We start from the raw sequence: 20,037 nt of genomic DNA on the forward strand, positions 1-20,037 counted from the left end.
TACTGAATGCCCACTAATTTTTTACATTAGAAAAAAAATCACTTCAGATTGTTAAATATATATACACATATCTATAGATATGTGTGTGTGTATGTTTTGAGAACTTTATTGCCCAGGCTGAAGTGCAGTGGCATGATCATGGCTCACTGCAGCCTCAACCCTCTGGGCTCAAGCAATCCTCCCACCTCAGCCTCCTGAGTAGCTAGGACCACAAGCACGAGCTATCATGCCCAGCTAATTTTTGTATTTTTTTGTACAGATGGGAACTCCCTATGTTGCCCAGGCTGGTCTCAAACTTCTGGGCTCAAGTGATCTACCTGCCTTGGCTTCCCAAAGTGCTGGGATTACAGGCATGAGCCACCATGCCTGAACAAAATATGTATATATATATATTTACAGTAATTTCAACATTTAGGAAAATAAATTGGTAATACTTCCTAAACATCCTTAACATTTATGACTATCCAGATTGACGGAATTTTTATTTGCTTGGTGTCAGTATAAGAGTTGGACTATTCAGTGCTGCTATATTTCCTGTGCATTAAATTATTGTATCTAACATTAAAACCACACGTGTATATGTATATGTATGTATGTCTTCTGTTTTCTCTTTGAAAAGAATTCCCTTTGGTTTTCCCTTTCAGGAAGTAGATTATGAAGAAATGAAGAATCTTGACTTCAGTGTTATTGTCGCTAATAAAGCAGCTTTTCACAAGTCAATTAGGAGTAAATACAAGCCTACACCCATTCCCATCAAGGTCAAAGTGAAAAATGTGAAAGAAGGCATTCATTTTAAAAGCAGCGTCATCTCAATTTATGTTAGCGAGAGCATGGATAGATCAAGCAAAGGCCAAATAATTGGAAATTTTCAAGCTTTTGATGAGGACACTGGACTACCAGCCCATGCAAGGTAAGAGAGAGTGACACGTGTATTTCTTTATTTTAAATTATTTTCAGTGCCTATTTTCAAAAATCATAATCAAATCTGAACACTTCATTCCTTCAAATCCAGCATTATAGTTCCCCAAAGGTCTACAAGTTAAATTTTCCAAAGATGTGTCTATAACTGAGAGATGAGGGGGAATTTTCACCAGAATCCACCTTCTTCAACCACCTGTGTGTGAGGAGGAAGCTGGTTTACTCACCACTGAAACAGTTCTGGCTAGAGATGGCTAAAAAGCAACAAAGGAAAAGTTCAGGAAAAAACTTTTTAAAACCTGTCTTATTTCCTGAAAGATTATTACTGGAGGGTGAGAACATAGCAGATAACATCCACAAGATTTACTTTATACAAGTTACATAATGTATTTTAATATGGGGAAACCAGCTTTACTTAACGCATAAATCTTGGGAATGAATCTTCATTTAAACCTATTTGTTTCAGAGATTAATGAGCCTTCTACACTGTTTATGTTTGTCTTGATCATGGTGACCTTTACTCAGAGTACATTTATTGAGAACCTACAAGATGCTCACTGTGTTGGAAGAGACTAGTTTGTGTCCACTCTGTAGTGGCACCTTATTGTGTGATGCTTTCAAATTTTCAAAGTAAATTTACATCTTAGATCTCCGTGCCATGCCACGGAAAGACCATTCTCTACAGAGCTGTTATTTATGGAGCTCTAGTTACTGTTACTGCAGTTGAATTTAAAGAATCCCCACCTGCTGTCCCAGACACAACTTTAGTGACTTCCTGCTCAGTGCCAGAGCTGCCTGGTTGCTTGAGTGTCCTTATACACCTGTGTCCCTGTCTTAGTCCATTTGAGCTGCTGTAACAAAAATACATTAGACCAAGTAATTTATAAACAGCAGATTTGTTACTCACAGTTCTGAAGGCTGGGAAGTCCATCAAGGCACCAGCCAACAGATTTGGTATCTGGTGAGTCTCGCTGTCTGCTTCCAAAATGGCACCATCTTGCTGCATCCTCACGTGGCCAAAGGAGCAAGGGAACTCACTGGAGTCTCTTTTTTAAGAGCACTAATTCCATTCATGAGGGTGGTGCCCTCATGACTTAATCACTTACCAAAGGCCCCACCTCTTAATATGATCATACTGCATATTAGACTCCAACATAAGAATTTACGAGGGTTACAAACATTAAAATCATAGCAGTCCCTGTGTACCAGTGCTTCCTAAAACATTGTATTTAAGTGCATCGCCAAGTGTAGCAAGAATGAAAATGTGGAAGAAGCTCCTCAACAACCTTTTTCCTTTTAGTGAATCGCCTTTTCATGGAATTCCTTAAATAACGTTTTTTCCAAAGTAATGTTAACAAACAGCTTCCACATATTTTCTGTAGTGCCTTGGTGACATTCTTTGGCCCGCTGTGCTCCTCTTGAGTTATGTGGTCTAGTTGGTCTAGTTTTAATTTTCTCAGCTCTATACCTCATAAGACAGTATACCCAACTGAATTTACAAAATTGAGGATGAATTTTCTATGTGATCATTTTTCACTGCTGTCTATGGAGAAACTTATATGTTCAAACTAGTTATATACCAATAATATGTGGCCACTTATTGAAGCTTCTGTTTCCCACCAAAGTATTGACTTTTGGCTGCTGTTTTTTTTTTTTTGTTTGTTTGTTTGTTTGTTTGTTTGTTTAGGGCCATGAATACATCAAAAGATTGTGTGTTCTGCCTGGAAGAATAATGAACCCTGCCTTTTTTATTTCTTAGTGTTTTATTGTATTCTTTAGAATGCAGTTACAGAATTTTAGAAAGAAAAGGTCTTAAAGACCAGCTCAAACCTATTATTTTACAGATAAGGAATGGAGACACAGCCAAGTTAAATTATTTTCCAAATGTTTACCTAACTAATTAGTGGTTGTTATTTTGAAACACTGATAAGGGGCTGGGTGTGGTGGGTTCATGCCTGGCATCTCAGCACTCAAGAATCCGAGGCAGGAGGATCACTTGAGGCCAGGAGTTCAAGACCAACCTGGGCAACACAGCAAGACCTTGTCTCTACAAAAAAAAAATTTTTTTTCAATTAGCCAGGCATGGTGGCACATGTTTGTAGTCCCCACTACTGGGGAGGCTTAGACAGGGGGATTGCTTAAGCCTAGGAGTTCAAGGTTCCAGCGAGTCGCCATCACACCACTGCATTCCAGACTGTTTGTCATAATTTACTGTTTTATTGATTATTCATGTGTATCAGCTGTTTACAGATATTTGATATAACATGTAAGCAGCTATGCTACTTGAATGATGTCTAGCTTTTACAACAGAGAACAGAAGATTTCTTAAATGAGATTAAACAAGCACATTGTGAAATGTAATCCCTATTTCTAAGACTCTGCCTTTATTATCAGTATGAATGTTGGTAAACCATACACAGCAACTTATGTCTAAGCTTTAAAATTTCAGACATGAAATTCAAAACTAATTGTGAAAATCAAAATGTATTATTATTTACTGGTAGCAATATTAAGAGGCAGAAAAATTTAGTTCAAGTGTATAATTGGAAATAGCACTATAAATAAATATTGCTATAAATTAGCCTCTCATTCCTGTGTGCTCGAAGCCACTTAATAGAAAATAAATTAACAATTTGATTGAGCAAACCAAGATACTCATATGTTTGGTTGGTACTGGTATTTTTATGTTAAACTCATTGGTATTCATTAACTAATTACATACATTTCTTTTTTTTTTTTTTTTTGAGACTAAGTCTTGCTCTGTCACTCAGGCTGGAGTGCAGTGGCACGATCTCGGCTTACTGCAACCTCTGCCTCCCGGGTTCAAGCAGTTCTGCTTCAGCCTCCCAAATAGCTGGAATTACAGGTGCCCACCACCACACCCAGATAATTTTTGTATTTTTAGTAGAGATGGGGTTTTACCCTGTTGGTCAGGCTGGTCTTGAACTCCTGACCTCAGGTGATCCATCCGACTTGGCTTCCCAAAGTGCTAGGATGATAGGTGTGAGCCACCACGCTCAGCCAGTTACATACGTTTCTGAAAACATAATATGGACATTTGCCTTGCTCTCCCAGCATTGGCTCCTTCCACACTAATTCTCCTTGCTTTGAGGGAAGAAACCCAGAAACGATTTTATCGGCATTGTTTCCACTTTTAACCAGTTCTACCTGAAAGAAAATTATTACCCCAATAATCAACAGTATCAGAAAATTTGTAGATGCTTCCGTTTAAAATGATCATTGATTTTTTTTTTGAGACAGAGTTTTGCTCTGTCACTCAGGCTAGAGTGCAGTGGTGCGATCTCGGCTCACTGCAACCTTCACCTCCTGGGTTCAAGCAGTTCTCCTGCCACAGCCTCCTGAGGAGCTGGGATTACAGGCACGTGCCACCGTGCCCGGCATTTTTTGTGTTTTTAGTAGAGACGGGGTTTCACCATGTTGACCAGGCTGGTCTCAAACTCCTGACCTTAAGTGATCCACCCGCCTCAGCCTCCCAATGTGCTGGGATTACAGGCATGAGCCACCGCACCTGGCCCCTGTGATCATTGATTTTTACAGTTGATGTTTGTAAATGTTGCTAACGCCCCCAATAAACAACAGAACATAAGACTGCTCTTCTCCACCAGTGCTTATTGTATAACTAAGTTATTCCCCAAAAGTTTAACCCAACTTTAAGGGACACTAAATCAAATGCCATAGGACAGACTGCAGAGCAACTTAAAAACTTGAGTTAGTGGTTAGTGGGCTCAAGAGAATCACCCTTAATTTTATGTCTTGGGTATGTTGCGGGAATAAGGAAGGTCCAATTTAAGTGTGACATGCAGTAAAGAGAGGGGCTTTTAGGATGGTTTTACAAAATTAAAAACATTCAAAACAAATGCCTGTAATAAGAACATATTTAAAGAGAAGAAAAGTAAGCTTGAAAGAGCTGTAGATGTTAGAGATTTCCAATTCATGCAGAATTCAAAATTAATTTTATGTTTGTTTTATGACAGATATGTAAAATTAGAAGATAGAGATAATTGGATCTCTGTGGATTCTGTCACATCTGAAATTAAACTTGCAGAACTTCCTGATTTTGAATCTAGATATGTTCAAAATGGCACATACACTGTAAAGATTGTGGCCATATCAGAAGGTAAGTTATTAAATAGATCTTTTTCTTGATTATATGTATTTAGATTTTTATTTTCCAACATCAGAAACCATTGATTTGATTGTGTATAAAAACCTAATCTCGGCCGGGAGCAGTGGCTCACGCCTGTAATCCCAGCACTTTGGGAGGCCAAGGCAGGTGGATCACAAGGTCAAGAGATCGAGACCATTCTGGCCAACATGGTGAAACCCCGTCTCTACTAAAAATACAAAAATTAGCTGGGCATGGTGGCATGCATCTGTAGTCCCAGCTACTCAAGAGGCTGAGGCAGGAGAATTGCTTGAACCCAGGAGGTAGAGGAGCGGAGATCGCGCCAGACAAAGGGAGACTCCAACTCAAAAAAAAAAACAAAAACAAAAACCTAATCTCACCCCAGCACAGTTGCTTGTGTCTGTAATCCCAGCTACTCAGGCAACTGAGATGGTTGGAACACTTGAGCCCAGGAGTTTGAGACCAGCCTGGACAAAAAAGCAAGACACCATCTTCAAAAAAAATTTGAGGGGTAGATAAAATTAAAAAATAGATGTCTAAAAAAATTTTTTAGTAAGATGAAATAAGCACCTAATTTCTCCAGTAGATAAATCTCACATTTCTACTCGGTAAGTGGATTAAAAGATATTACTTGGTCCAAATTTGAAACATATCTAGGATAGAAAATGTCCTAAGTGGTTAGTACCTTCTCCACTCCAGATTGGCAAGGGAATTCAAACTATGTCTGTTGTCAGCAATAGGAACAGAATGTACATACTTTTTCTCTCTTATTTTTAAGATTATCCTAGAAAAACCATCACTGGCACAGTCCTTATCAATGTTGAAGACATCAATGACAACTGTCCCACACTGATAGAGCCTGTGCAGACAATCTGTCACGATGCACAGTATGTGAATGTTACTGCAGAGGACCTGGATGGACACCCAAACAGTGGCCCTTTCAGTTTCTCCGTCATTGACAAACCACCTGGCATGGCAGAAAAATGGAAAATAGCACGCCAAGAAAGTAAGCAAAATCACTGGACTACATAGAAATCTAAATATTAAGCATGATATCTAAAATATTTGTAAGTTGTATTTCTTCTCATAAATTATATTTCCAATATAGTTTTTTAAAGGAGTTTATGAAATGAGGTCCTGAACCTACTGACATATAGTATCTTTTATATGCTTATGGAGAGAAGAAAAATAATCTAAAATGTCTTGAAGGTAGCTGGGTATTCCCTAAATAGCCCTTGAAGTAGTTTTGTCTGGTAAGGTGAGGAGTACCAAGCCTTTGTCAGCACCACAATCGTAGTAGTTTGCCTTCTAAAAATCTTGTAATAACAGTAATTCCATTTAAAACAACATTTATTGAGCACTTGCTATGTGCTAGGCATTCTGCTAGCCCATCCTATGTATTACCATATTTAATCCTTCCTTCAACATTATTCCCTGATTAAAGCTGAGGATACCTTGGTTTAACTGGAGGTAAGTAAAGCTCAAACCTAGAACATGATAGAAACAACATAACAGGGGAGTTATCTGATTCCCCCCTTCTCCATGTCAGTGGACATGTCCATATGTCCACATCCAGGACATCTAGACACATGGACCATATGATGTGTTGATGTGAGTTTTCAGATGTCCTTCAGGGTGGTTCTGAATGCAGAAAAGTCTATCCAGAAAACTATTTTGTTTTAAACAACTAGGTTTCATTTCAGTAAAATTTCAAAGACAATAGTCAGGTTTTTTTTTTAATTTACAGCTTTATTGTGTTAAGTCTAGCAAATGTTTGAAATCATTTTAAGAGGGTTTGAATAATGTTTAGTCCAATTAACAAATTAAACACCATCAATATTTCAAACTGTATTTACAGATTTAATATATTTAGTTTCCTTATATATTTCAGTGATCTGAATTAACAAAACCTCCCAGCCAGGCGCGGTGGCTCACGCCTGTAATCCCAGCACTGTGGGAGGCCAAGGCGGGCAGATCATGAGGTCAGGAGATCGAGACCATCCTGGCTAACACGGTGAAACCCCGTCTCTACTAAAAATACAAAAAATTAGCCGGGCGTGGTGGCAGGCGCCTGTAGTCCCAGCTACTCGGGAGGCTGAGGCAGGAGAATGGCATGAACCCGGGAGGCAGAGCTTGCAGTGAGCCGAGATTGTGCCACTGCACTCCAGCCTGGGCAACAGAGCGAGACTCTGTCTCAAAAAAAAAACTCCCTATGATCCTTATACTCTAAAATTCTAATAAATTTAACTTACAAATACATTGAGTTGTATATTAGAGAATATTATCAATAACAAGTTGAAGCCGGGCATGGTAGCTCACGCCTTAATCCTAGCACTTTGGGAGGCTGAGGCGGGTGGATCACTTGAGGTCAGGAGTTTGAGACCAGCCTGGCCAGCATGGTGAAACTCCATCTCTACTATAAATACAAAAATTAGCTGGGCATGGTAGTGGGCACCTGTAATCCCAGCTACTCAGAAGGCTGAGGCAGGTGAACCTGGGAGGCAGAGGTTGCAGTGAGCCAAGATGGCAGCACAGCACTCCAGCCTGGGCAACAGAATGAGACTCCATTTCAAAAAATAAGAAGAAGAAGAAGAAGTGTAAGAATGCTAATGTTCCTTGATCTTAGAAGGTGCATGCTGAAGAATGTCGTGCTATCTGTAACTTACCTTGAAATAGTTAAGAAACTTTAAAAAAAAGAAAAAGTGGGTATATAGAGGGCAAGAAAGCATTGTTGCAAAAGGTAAACAGTTAGTGAAGGGTTTGTTAATATTCACTAAAATATTCTTTCAACTTTTCTTTAGGTTTGAATTTTTTTTTCCATTTTGAATGTATATAGTGTTGAGAACAAAAAAAGAAGGGACTAGAGAAAACAAGATCAGCCCATTGTTGAAAATGATTAACGCTGAGGATGGGTACCATGGGGGTTATGCTCTTCTCTCTATTACTATGTTTGAAAAATTGCCTTAATGAAGTTTTTTTTAAAGAAATGGTAAAATAAAGGTCATTCAGTAGAAATGTTAACTCACCACTTGTTTGTCACTGTATTCCCAGCGTATAGAACAGTTCCTAGCTTTCCTAGACCCACACACATTGGTTACAGCTAATCATCATGAAAGTAAGGTGTCCAGGTCTGAACCTTTGCTATTTAAACTGCATATTCAGGGCCTATAGACAAATTTTAATGAGCACACTTCAATAAGTGAAGGAAGAACAAAGTACCTAATTGGAGTTAAATACAATCAGCAATGAAAGAACATTTGTGGAATTTAATGTTGCCTCATCCTTGGTAATCATTTGTTTTTATTTCCTTCTGCCTCCCAACCTTGTAGGTACCAGTGTGCTGCTGCAACAAAGTGAGAAAAAGCTTGGGAGAAGTGAAATTCAGTTCCTGATTTCAGACAATCAGGGTTTTAGTTGTCCTGAAAAGCAGATCCTTACACTCACAGTTTGTGAGTGTCTGCATGGCAGCGGCTGCAGGGAAGCACAGCACGACTCCTATGTGGGCCTGGGACCCGCAGCAATTGCGCTCATGATTTTGGCCTTTCTGCTCCTGCTATGTAAGTCTTTAAAAGCCACTCTGTTGTGCTTTTGGGAATCTGAGTGTACTCCTGGAGATGTGTTACTATGGTAGCCATTGATTTCTTCACAGTCATTCTTTAACCGCACTAGAGCACTTTGAGGGTGAATAGGGAAACAACTGATGATTGGCAAATCACCAAAGCATAATATAAGACTCTTCAGAATTTTGTTTTATAAATGTATATCCTTTTCTGATTTCAGTAACTTAGGAACTACTGGCATAAACTTCGCTGGTATTCCCATTTCGATGAGCTCTGTGAGGGCAGCATGCTGTCTGTTCTCTTCACTGCTGTATTCCCAGTGTGTGGAACAGAGCCTTGCATGTAGTAAGTGCTCAAAAAAGATGTGTTGCATGACTTTGGGTTATGGGCACAAGGTTTTTTACAAACCCAGCTTATTCCAATCAATCCTGCTTTGTACATTCAACTTATCAGAGCTCCGCCTCCCTGATATTCCCCGCTTGGCTTGTTTCTTCATCAGCACCAAAAGTAGGCAGACCCTCTGAGCACTTCCTGTCCTTCCTGACCGTAAGATGTTCTCAACCAGTCCTGCCTGCCCTACCCACACTCCAAAGACCTCGGGTTTCCTTTTATAAAAGAACAAGGGACTGCATCCTGAGGTCACATGAAATATCACTCTACTTGACCACTGAATATGGACAGAGGGCCGCCTCCAAGGCAGCCTAGGCTAGTGCAGTGACAGAGGAGAGGTCTGTTAGACAAGGGGTCCCCAACCCCCAGGCTACAGACCAGCACCTGTCCGTGGCCTGTTAGGAACCAGGCCGCACAGCAGGAGGTGAGTGGTGGAAGAGTGAGTGAAGCTTCATCTGTATTTACAGCCACTCCCCATCGCTCGTGTTACCACCTGAGCTCTACCTCCTGTTAGATAAGTGCTGGCATTCGATTCTTATAGGAGCTCAAACTCTATCGTGAACTACTCATGCCAAGAGATCCAGGTTGCGTGCTCCTTATGAGAATCTAATGCCTGATGACCTGTCACTGTCTCCCATCACCCCCAGATGGGACCATCTAGTTGCAGAAAAATAAGCTCAGGGCTCCCACTGATTCTACATTATGGTGAGTTGTATAATTATTTCATTATATATTGCAATGTAATAATAATAGAAATAAAGTACACAATAAATGTAATGCACTTGAGTTATCCCAAAACCAACCCCCCTACCCCTAACTTCCCTGTGGAAAAACTGTCTTCCATGAAACCAGTCCCTGGTGTCAAAAAGGTTGGGGACTGCTGTATTAGAGCCATTGATAGATGTGCAATTGAATGCACAGCACTCAACAGTCTGCAGTGTACTTTTATACCATCATCTCCATGCTGTGGCTACATATACAGATACATAACGGTAAATGACTTGTCTCAGCTTACCAAGTTTGTAGGTAGGTACTGGAGCTGGGACTGTATCTTTTGCTCAGGGATTCCTTGCACTGCTTTCTCATCTCAGATTCCGTGGAGCCTAATGTGGTACTTGGCACATAATAGACACTTGATGAATGTTTGTTAAAATTGTTGAATTGCCACTGGCTGATTTCAGTCTTATTAATCATAGTAGCTGTAGTTAATGTGCTGTTGACTGTTTGTTTGACATAAAAACGAATCTAGGCAGTAGCCAGTTCATCATTGGAAGCTGCCAAATGGGAGTGGCAGATGGGCATGCAGGTGTGTTTAATTCTTTACTGCATTGATCAAGGGGTCAGCCTTGGTCTTTGCTTCCTCCTAGGGGTAAAATAAAATCTAAGAAGAGGGCTCTGAAATTGTTATATGTTTCACTTTATTATTTCTAATTACTGTTTTCAATAATACATATATTTTTGCAACAGTGATTTTTTTTTTAATTGGACCATAGTTTTAAAAAAATTAATCTTTAAGCTGGTTTTGATGATTTGGATACTATCTGAACCTAGTCTTGGTATTCCACTCAGCATCCACAGACAGCCTCTTTTTGATGAACAAGGCCTTGAATCTGTAAGACTCCCTCATCCTGCCTTCGGGTTTTGGAGTAATTCACCCAAAACAAGCTTGGTAAGGTTGGATCAGGGTGAAGAAAAGAAAAATAGAGCTGTAAATAAGTGAAGACAAGTCCAGGAAGGGACATGCAAATTCCAAAATTGTGCAATATAAATTAGGAATATATCAAGGTTAACCTTATCTGTGTTCAATTTTGTGTCTGTACAGTGGTACCACTTTTACTGCTGATGTGCCATTGCGGAAAGGGCGCCAAAGGCTTTACCCCCATACCTGGCACCATAGAGATGCTGCATCCTTGGAATAATGAAGGAGCACCACCTGAAGACAAGGTCAGTGGATCAGATGTCAATATGACTTGTCTTCTTCTTGGGTTTTAAAGGGGCCTAGGGAAGTGTTTCTTACATGTTTGGTTGAGTGAGTAAAGTGATCACTATGGATTTCACTCATGTGCCTTTGTTAAGCAAAGAGTTCAAATGACAGCATATTTTGTGTTTGTTGCCGGGGTAGAATTGAGATAGTTTTACTCTGTTTTGACACTTCCCATGTTGTAGAGAATGTAGAGCAAGGTTCAGGAAGAGCAAGAGTGTGTAGGAATCTTAGTCTTTTGTCCCAACATTAAATGGGCAGTTTTCATAACCAGGAACTGCTTCATTTCCATTTCCCTCAATACATAGGGTTTGCAGAGGTAAGCCCACAACCCCCATGACACTTGTAAAATGTTGCAAAACCCCATTTCCCAACTACATCATAGCCATATCCCTTTGTCTCTCTGTTGCATCTTCACCCTGGACCTCTCACCACCATCTGTTATGAGCACCATTTCTAATAGGATAGGATTTAGCATCAGGTGGCAGGGAACTCAGAATAACAGTGGCTTAATCCTAAAATGGTCATTCCAAGATCAACATGATGATTCATCCGCAGCATGGTCCCCAGTTCCCTCTTCCTTGTTTTTCTTCCATGGTTGAGTTCCATTCCCACACTGTCCTCATGTCCTAGTTCTAGCTACCTAGCTGCCGTCCCCACATTCTAACCAGCAGATGGGAGAAAAGTGAAGAACCCTCTTTAAGCACACTTCCCGGAACTTGTGTACACCATTTCTGCTTCATTCACATTGACCACAGTTTAGTCAGGTGGCTATACCTAGCGGCATCAGAGGCTTAGAAATATAGTCTTTATTTTGGGTGGCCATGGATCCAGGTCAAAACAAAGTTAAGAATTCTGTAGCTATAGAAGAAGGTATCAAACTGTAGAGGGAGGTTGAAATGCCATTGGTCGCATAGAATAAAGGAGCTGTGACTGTTTGGGCTTTGTTTTCTCTTTGGGTTCTATCCACCTATAAAACAAGAAGAGAGAAGAAAGAAGATCTTCATAAGACTTACATAAGTTATTCAACTCAAAATACTTTTTCTAACTGGCCTCAGTGGAAATAGCTTATACCTTCCTATGCCCACTTGACTCAGATCCTTCTACCAAGGATGAAGGATTCCCTCCATCCTCCTGACTCAGTTCTCAGCTGTGTTTGCTCTCACAGGTGGTGCCATCATTTCTGCCAGTGGATCAAGGGGACAGTCTAGTAGGAAGAAATGGAGTAGGAGGTATGGCCAAGGAAGCCACGATGAAAGGAAGTAGCTCTGCTTCCATTGTCAAAGGGCAACATGAGATGTCTGAGATGGATGGAAGGTGGGAAGAACACAGAAGCCTGCTTTCTGGTAGAGCTACCCAGTTTACAGGGGCCACAGGCGCTATCATGACCACTGAAACCACGAAGACCGCAAGGGCCACAGGAGCTTCCAGAGACATGGCCGGAGCTCAGGCAGCTGCTGTTGCACTGAACGAAGAATTCTTAAGAAATTATTTCACTGATGTAAGGATGAGTGAGTTTTATGTATTGGTGGTGGGGGGTGGGGGGAACATTTGTATGTGAGTGTGATATTATTAGGGTAATCATTGCCTTGGATCCAAATGAGACTTTGGGTTTTTTTTTTTTTTCTTTTTTCAGGGAATACTTATAGGCAATAAGGAAAGAGAAATGGGACCCACAGAATCAGTCGGTGTTAGCTAAATTATGCTATAGTAGCAAGTCACCCCATGATCTTAGTTCTCACACAGGCATATTTCTCACTTACAGTTATGTTTTTGCCAGTCAGCTCAGCTCTGCTTTCCTTCATGATGTCTTCATATCAAGATGCACACTGAGAGAGCAGATTGTACCTGGGAAGCTGCCGTCCTTGTGACCCAAAGAAAAGAACAAGGCAGAACCAGGCAATGGCTCTCAAAGCCTCCACCTTTTTACACCACATTTCATTGACCAAAGCAAGTCATATGACCAAGACAGATGTCAGTGGGTCGGAAAGTTGCATCCCTCTGCAGGAGCAGGCTTGGTAGGGATGAGCTCCATAGGAGAGGCAGAGGATATATAACCTAAAAAACACAATCTATTAAGTCCATTTAAATTTTACCTTCTGTATGAGAGTACTTGGCTTTGCTATTATGAGGGTCCACCAAAAAATGATGAGAAAAGTTCCAGGAAGATGATCAGATGCAATAAGGAAGCTCATGCTAGAATTGAGGAATTAGAAGCAGAACTGAAAATAAAAGTATAATGTAGAGGTCAGGCACAATGGCTCATGCCTGTGATCCCAGCACTCTGGGAGATCAAGGCAGGCAGATCGCTTGAGCCCAGAAGTTCAAGACCAGCTTGGGCAATATGTTAAAACCCTATCTCTCCAAAAATACAAAAAATTAGCCGGGCATGCTGGCACACACCTGTAGTCCCAGCTACTCAGAAGGCTGAGGTAGGGGGATCACTTGAGCCTGGAAAGCCAAGGATGCAGTGAGCTGTGATCATACCACTGCACTCCAGCCTGGGCAACAGAGTGAAACTCTGTCTAAAAAAAAAAAAAAAAAAAAGTATAACATAGAGATAAAGTATACTTCAGAACAAGAAATATTACCAGGAATAATGAGGGATAGTTCATAATGAAAAATGAGTCAGTTCATCAGGAGGCCTGAAACTCCTAAATATGTCAGAACCTAATAACAGAAATTTTTAAAACTTAAAGCAAAAACAACTGAAAGAGAAACAGACAAATTCATAATGATAGTTGGAGAGTTCAACCTGATCTATCAGTAAATGAAAGAACAAGTGACAGAATCAGTAAGCATATAGAAAACTTAGTACTGTGAACCAAATGGATCTAGTTGATACTGACAGAACACTCTATGCAACAGAAGCAGAATACACATGCTTTTTCATATAGACTGTATTCTAGAACATTAAATAAATGTAAATAACTTTTAAAGAACTGCAGTCATACAATGTACTTTGACGAAAAAAAAATTAAAACCAGAGATCAGTAACAAAGAGATATATAAAATATACTCAAATATTTATAAATACACATGACTGCAAATTAAATTATACTTCATGAAAATTTGTGGGGTACTACTAAAGTGATGCTTGAAGGGAAATTGTAGCAAAAATGGTTATATTAGAAGATGGTTCTCAAATCAGTGACCTAAGCTTCCACCCTCAGAAGTTAGAAGAGCAAATTAAACCCAAAACAAGCAGAAATAAGATAATGATGAATTTTAGAGCAGAAATCAATGAAATATTTAGCAAAAAGTAATAAGAAAAAAAATTGAAGCCACAAGCTTATTATTTAAAGAGGTCAATAAAATTGATAAACATTTTACCAGACTAATTAGGATATTAAGAGATTAAGCACAAACTATGGATGTTAGAAATAAAATAAAGAACTTTACTACAGATCTTACAGACATAGTAAGAATAATTTTTTAAAAGGTAGGACTGGGTGGTTTTCTGGAGAACAAGGCCCTGTGCTCCCATGAGAATGGACAGAGTTGGAATATAAGGCATCTGAAGGGCCCTAGAGAGGAGTAAGGGGAGGGGCTTCCATTGAGGAAAGCAAGTTACTTCTGTCCCCCTCTTCTAAATTTGCAAATTATTAGCGTGCTTTCCCACTTTCTGCTCTTTTTTAACCTCCCATCTTTCATACCATCCTTCACCCACCTTCAAGTATTAGCTTAACAGGGATGTGGGTGGTGTCAAGCAAAACCATTTCTTGGCCTTTCCTGTCTCACTGCTAAGCTCAATTCTAGCGTCCTGTTTGTTTTCTTTTGGTAAGTTTTCCCTCTCTCCACTCTAATCCTGCTCCAGTCATTCTTGGTTATGTATGTATGTACTAACTTTTGATTTGGAAGTAATTTCAAAGTTATCAGAAAATTTGCAAGAATAGAAATTTTGAACCCAATAAACATTTTGCCACATTTGCTATTTGCTTTTCCATTTTCTCTGTCTCTCTCTCACTGACACACATTCACACACATTCTCTTACATTACTATAGTACAGTTAACAAATGTAGAACTTTAATATTGACACAGTCCATATTTCAGTTTAGCCAACTATCACACTATCTTTTACAGCAATTTTGTTTTTCTCAGGATCCTGCATTCCATTTAGTTGTCCTGACACTTTAGTCTCCCTTAATCTGAAACAGTCCCCTCTGCCTTTCTATTTTTTCCCTGATATTAATTTTTTTTAAGAATACAGTCCAGTTGTGTCGTAGGATCTCTCAATTTGTGTTTCCCTGATGGTTCCTTGTAATTAAATTCACATTACTGCATTTTGAACAGGAATATAGAGTCTTGTTTTAAAATGAATTTATATTGCTAATTATTTGTCTGTTTTGTGTTTGTTTTGCTTTGTTTTCATTTTAGAAAGCGGCCTCTTACACTGAGGAAGATGAAAATCACACAGCCAAAGATTGCCTTCTGGTTTATTCTCAGGAAGAAACTGAATCGCTGAATGCTTCTATTGGTTGTTGCAGTTTTATTGAAGGAGAGCTAGATGACCGCTTCTTAGATGATTTGGGACTTAAATTCAAGACACTAGCTGAAGTTTGCCTGGGTCAAAAAATAGATATAAATATGGAAATTGAGCAGAGACAAAAACCTGCCACAGAAACAAGTATGAACACAGCTTCACATTCACTCTATGAGCAAACTATGGTTAATTCAGAGAATACCTACTCCTCTGGCAGTAGCTTCCCAGTTCCAAAATCTTTGCAAGAAGCCAATGCAGAGAAAGTAACTCAGGAAATAGTCACTGAAAGATCTGTGTCTTCTAGGCAGGCGCAAAAGGTAGCTACACCTCTTCCTGACCCAATGGCTTCTAGAAATGTGATAGCAACAGAAACTTCCTATGTCACAGGGTCCACTATGCCACCAACCACTGTGATCCTGGGTCCTAGCCAGCCACAGAGCCTTATTGTGACAGAGAGGGTGTATGCTCCAGCTTCTACCTTGGTAGATCAGCCTTATGCTAATGAAGGTACAGTTGTGGTCACTGAAAGAGTAATACAGCCTCATGGGGGTGGATCGAATCCTCTGGAAGGCACTCAGCATCTTCAAGATGCACCTTACGTCATGGTGAGGGAAAGAGAGAGCTTCCTTGCCCCCAGCTCAGGTGTGCAGCCTCTGGCCATGCCTAATATAGCAGTAGGACAGAATGTGACAGTGACAGAAAGAGTTCTAGCACCTGCTTCCACTCTGCAATCCAGTTACCAGATTCCCACTGAAAATTCTATGAAGGCTAGGAACACCACGGTGTCTGGAGCTGGAGTCCCTGGCCCTCTGCCAGATTTTGGTTTAGAGGAATCTGGTCATTCTAATTCTACCATAACCACATCTTCCACCAGAGTCACCAAGCATAGCACTGTACAGCATTCTTACTCCTAAACAGCAGTCAGCCACAAACTGACCCAGAGTTTAATTAGCAGTGACTAATTTCATGTTTCCAATGTACCTGATTTTTCATGAGCCTTACAGACACACAGAGACACATACACATTGATCTTAAAATTTTTCTCAGTCACTGATATGCAAAGGACCACACTGTCTCTGCTTCCAGGAGTGTATTTTAGAAATGTTCCACAATTTACTGAGGACATAGAGATGATGATGCTGCTTAGGTGCCTTTTAGCAAGCTATGCAAACAATCCTGATAAAACAAGATACATACAGAGTCAATCTGGCTTCTGAGAATTTACCAAGTGAACAGAGTATCTAGTTCATCAGCCGTCCAGTAAAGCAACCCAGGAAACTGATTGGGTCTCTTTGCCTACCATATTAACATTAAACATTGATGTTCTGTATTCTGTACTTTACTGCATCTAGCATATTTTCAACAACTCATTGATCCAAAGATGATACATGCACAGTCTGAGCACCAGTTATGGTGCTCATAACTTCTTTAAGACTTGAACCCTTTTAATCTGTGTGTGATTCATTAAATTGGACCATTGATGATAAGAATACACATTGTATGTTTCTGTGCACATGACTTGTGTGTGTGTGTGCACATACATACTGTATAGTCTTAAAAATAGCATTATACTGGCCAGGGGTGGTGGCTAACGCCTGTAATCCCAGCACTTTGGGAGGCCGAGGCGGGTGGATCAACTGAGGTCAGGAGTTTGAGATCAGCCAGGCCAACCTGGTGAAACCCCGTCTCTACTAAAAATACAAAAATTAGCTGGGCGTGATGGTGGGTGCCTGTAATCCCAGCTACTTGGGAGGCTGAGGCAGGAGAATCACTTGAACCCGGGAGGCAGAGGTTGCAGTGAGCCGAGATCGCACCATTGCACTCCAGTCTGGGCAACAGAGTGAGATTCCGTCTAAAAAAAAAAAAGAAAAGAAAAAAAAAATAGCATTATACCTCTTCCTCGTCTCAACCGCCATGAAAATTCTGAACACTCCAAATTCAGTTGAATAATCCAAAACAAAATTTATAAGTATAAAATAATTTTACTTCTTATAGTAATAGTATACTTAAAAAAGCCATATTATCTTCTAAACAGCCACAATTCAGTGCAGCTACATTAACCAACTATGTTCTCTAGTTGTGAGAACAACTAGGCCTATTTCACTGCTGTGTAGCCTCAGTGCCTAACAAGGGTGCCAAATAAATATTCGTAGAATTACACTGAATTGTAAAAACCATTCGTTTTTGTTTACGATTGCCAAAAATCTCAAAAGGCCCTGTATTTCTGTAATTCTTTGAAATTATTATTTTATTTTGATTTCTCAGTTATTGACTGGCTGGGTGTGACTTAGTACATAAGTACTCAATATTATAAAAACCTCAAATAATTGACTTGATTTTACACAACATCCTTCCCTTTTCTACAAGTTAATTTTTTTACAAATCATTTGGATTATCTCCTAAATAGGTTATATTTTATTGCTTCTAGAAACAATGTTTCAAAATATATGTGCATTATCAGTAATAATTTGTATAAATATTTCCCACAACAATTTTCATAATTTTCAAAGACTAATTTCTTGACTGAAGATATTTTGCTAGGGAAGTGAAACTTTAAAATTTTGTAGACTTTAAAAAATATTGTTGAATGGTGTCATGCAAAGGATTTATATAGTGTGCTCCCACTAACTGTGTACAGATCAGGACACATATTTTTAGACATCTAAGTCTGTAGCTTAAATGGAGGTTACTCTTCCATCATCTAGAATTGTTTACTTAGTAATTGTTGTTTCTTTTATTATTATAGACTTACTATCAGTTTTATTTTGCCAAGTATGCAACAGGAATATCACTAGTATATGAAAATGTAAATATCACCTATGTACTCAAACAAAAGTTGGTCTTAAGCTTCCACCTTGAGCAGCCTTGGAAACCTAACCTGCCTCTTATAGCATAATCACATTTTCTAAATGATTTTCTTTGTTCCTGAAAAAGTGATTTGTATTAGTTTTACATTTGTTTTTTGGAAGATTATATTTGTATATGTATCATCATAAAATATTTAAATAAAAAGTATCTTTAGAGTGACCCTTTCCCCATAGATTTTTATTTCTCTATATATTTTACAAGGAATATAACTCAGTTTGTTAGGGAGAGTGCCTTAAAGGCAGGTGTTTCTTGGACTTTGTTATTTAATTAGATCTACTTGCAATAAAAAAAGTTATCGGTTATCTAAAATTCAAATTTATCTGGGTACTTGGCATTTTCATTGTCCAACTCTGGCAACCTTGTTCCTAAGGAAGTGAAGGTTGCTCTCTGCCCAGAGTAACGCTGGAGAAATCTGTTGGGTTTGGCAGAAGAAGGCTAGTATATCTAACCCAAAGAGATGAAATCATTCTACCAATGTTTGAGAGGCTGTTTTAATTGCTTGTTATAGTTTAGAAGGGAAAAGATCAGAGTTGCTGCTATAAGAGAAGAAAAACAAATTTTCTTCTAGGTCCCTAGCTGGGGCTCTGTAACAAAACACAGATTAACAAGAGAAAAACAAACATTAGTCTGTTAACATGTGTATCTCATGCATGCTTTGGAGTAACTGGAATGAGCAGCTCAAAGGGGTGGTTAGAACTTGGGTGTAAAATGTTAAGAGCTTTAAACAAATTAAGTCTAACAGTTTACTTAAGCAAAGAAAGGTTCACAAAATTGGGCTGCCCTGGAACTAGAAAAGGTTCAGAGAACTCTATTCTACAATAATGAGCAGGCCGTATTCATAGACAGAAAATGGAAGTGAGGTAGGGAAGCTGCTTGATTGGTTACAGCTGAGCCTTTGCCTTATTTGGAGGTGGGCTGATCAGTTGGCAGCCAGTGACTGGCTGAAACTCAGCTGCTGTGATTGATTGACGCTCAGCTATGTATTACAAAAATATACTCCTAAATTAGGCTTTCAGTTCATTTATGTACCAAGCTAGGCTGCAGTTCGTCATGTGGGGACTTAAGGTATGGAGGCAGCCTCAGGCCCAATTTAATTTAATAATATACCAACTTGGGCTAAAACATAGGAAAGGGGATTAGGGGCTTCTGGGCAGGGGAAACAAGTTATGGGAAGGTGACCAGGAGAAGTCTGGTAAGCTTAAGATTTGTCATGCAGATTTAAATTAATCTCTTTGTCACTTATAGTCATCCTGTGTTTCCGGTACAGAGGGAGACAGCCTTACAAATGGACATTTCCCTTATAAATGTAAATCCCTTTACAAAAGGTAAACTTACGTTCTGTCTTCAGAGTTTCTCCTGCGTCTGCTATTTCTCAAAATAATCAGCTCAAAATAATCCTTATACTAAAAACGTATTTTGGGGGCTGTAGCATATTCTAGTCGACACTGCCGGTAAACTGGAATGTCTCATGAATGAAGATTTCACGACAATGGCACATCAGAACATCCTAAAGCATGAAGACTGGTTTATTCCTGCGTGACTTCAGTTCCCACTCCAAGTGGCACATGGAGCTAATTCTGGTTGATCTCTGCAGACCATATTCCAATCACCACCACATCAAAATGTCTACAGTAGGACGTTGCTAACCAAACATCACCTAAAAATGAGACATTTCAGATCATTAAATCT

At 39.5% G+C, this 20,037-nt stretch overlaps 1 protein-coding gene across 1 annotated transcript in view; it reads left to right on the plus strand.

Annotated features, from left to right (window-relative positions):
- Window positions 1-18,507, plus strand: part of DSG2 (desmoglein 2) — a 50,693-nt gene extending 32,186 nt beyond the window's left edge. Inside the window, exons 9-15 of the mRNA XM_008955818.6 lie at window positions 645-910; window positions 4,914-5,056; window positions 5,844-6,071; window positions 8,395-8,622; window positions 10,838-10,959; window positions 12,165-12,497; window positions 15,375-18,507. Of these exons, the coding sequence (XP_008954066.3) occupies window positions 645-910; window positions 4,914-5,056; window positions 5,844-6,071; window positions 8,395-8,622; window positions 10,838-10,959; window positions 12,165-12,497; window positions 15,375-16,394 (2,340 nt within the window). The 3' untranslated portion in view covers window positions 16,395-18,507. The remainder of the gene's footprint in view (window positions 1-644; window positions 911-4,913; window positions 5,057-5,843; window positions 6,072-8,394; window positions 8,623-10,837; window positions 10,960-12,164; window positions 12,498-15,374) is intronic.
- The last annotated feature ends 1,530 nt before the right edge of the window (window positions 18,508-20,037 follow it).

The sequence above is a fragment of the Pan paniscus genome, chromosome 17 (genome assembly GCF_029289425.2).
Source record: "Pan paniscus chromosome 17, NHGRI_mPanPan1-v2.0_pri, whole genome shotgun sequence".
NCBI lineage: Eukaryota > Metazoa > Chordata > Mammalia > Primates > Hominidae > Pan > Pan paniscus.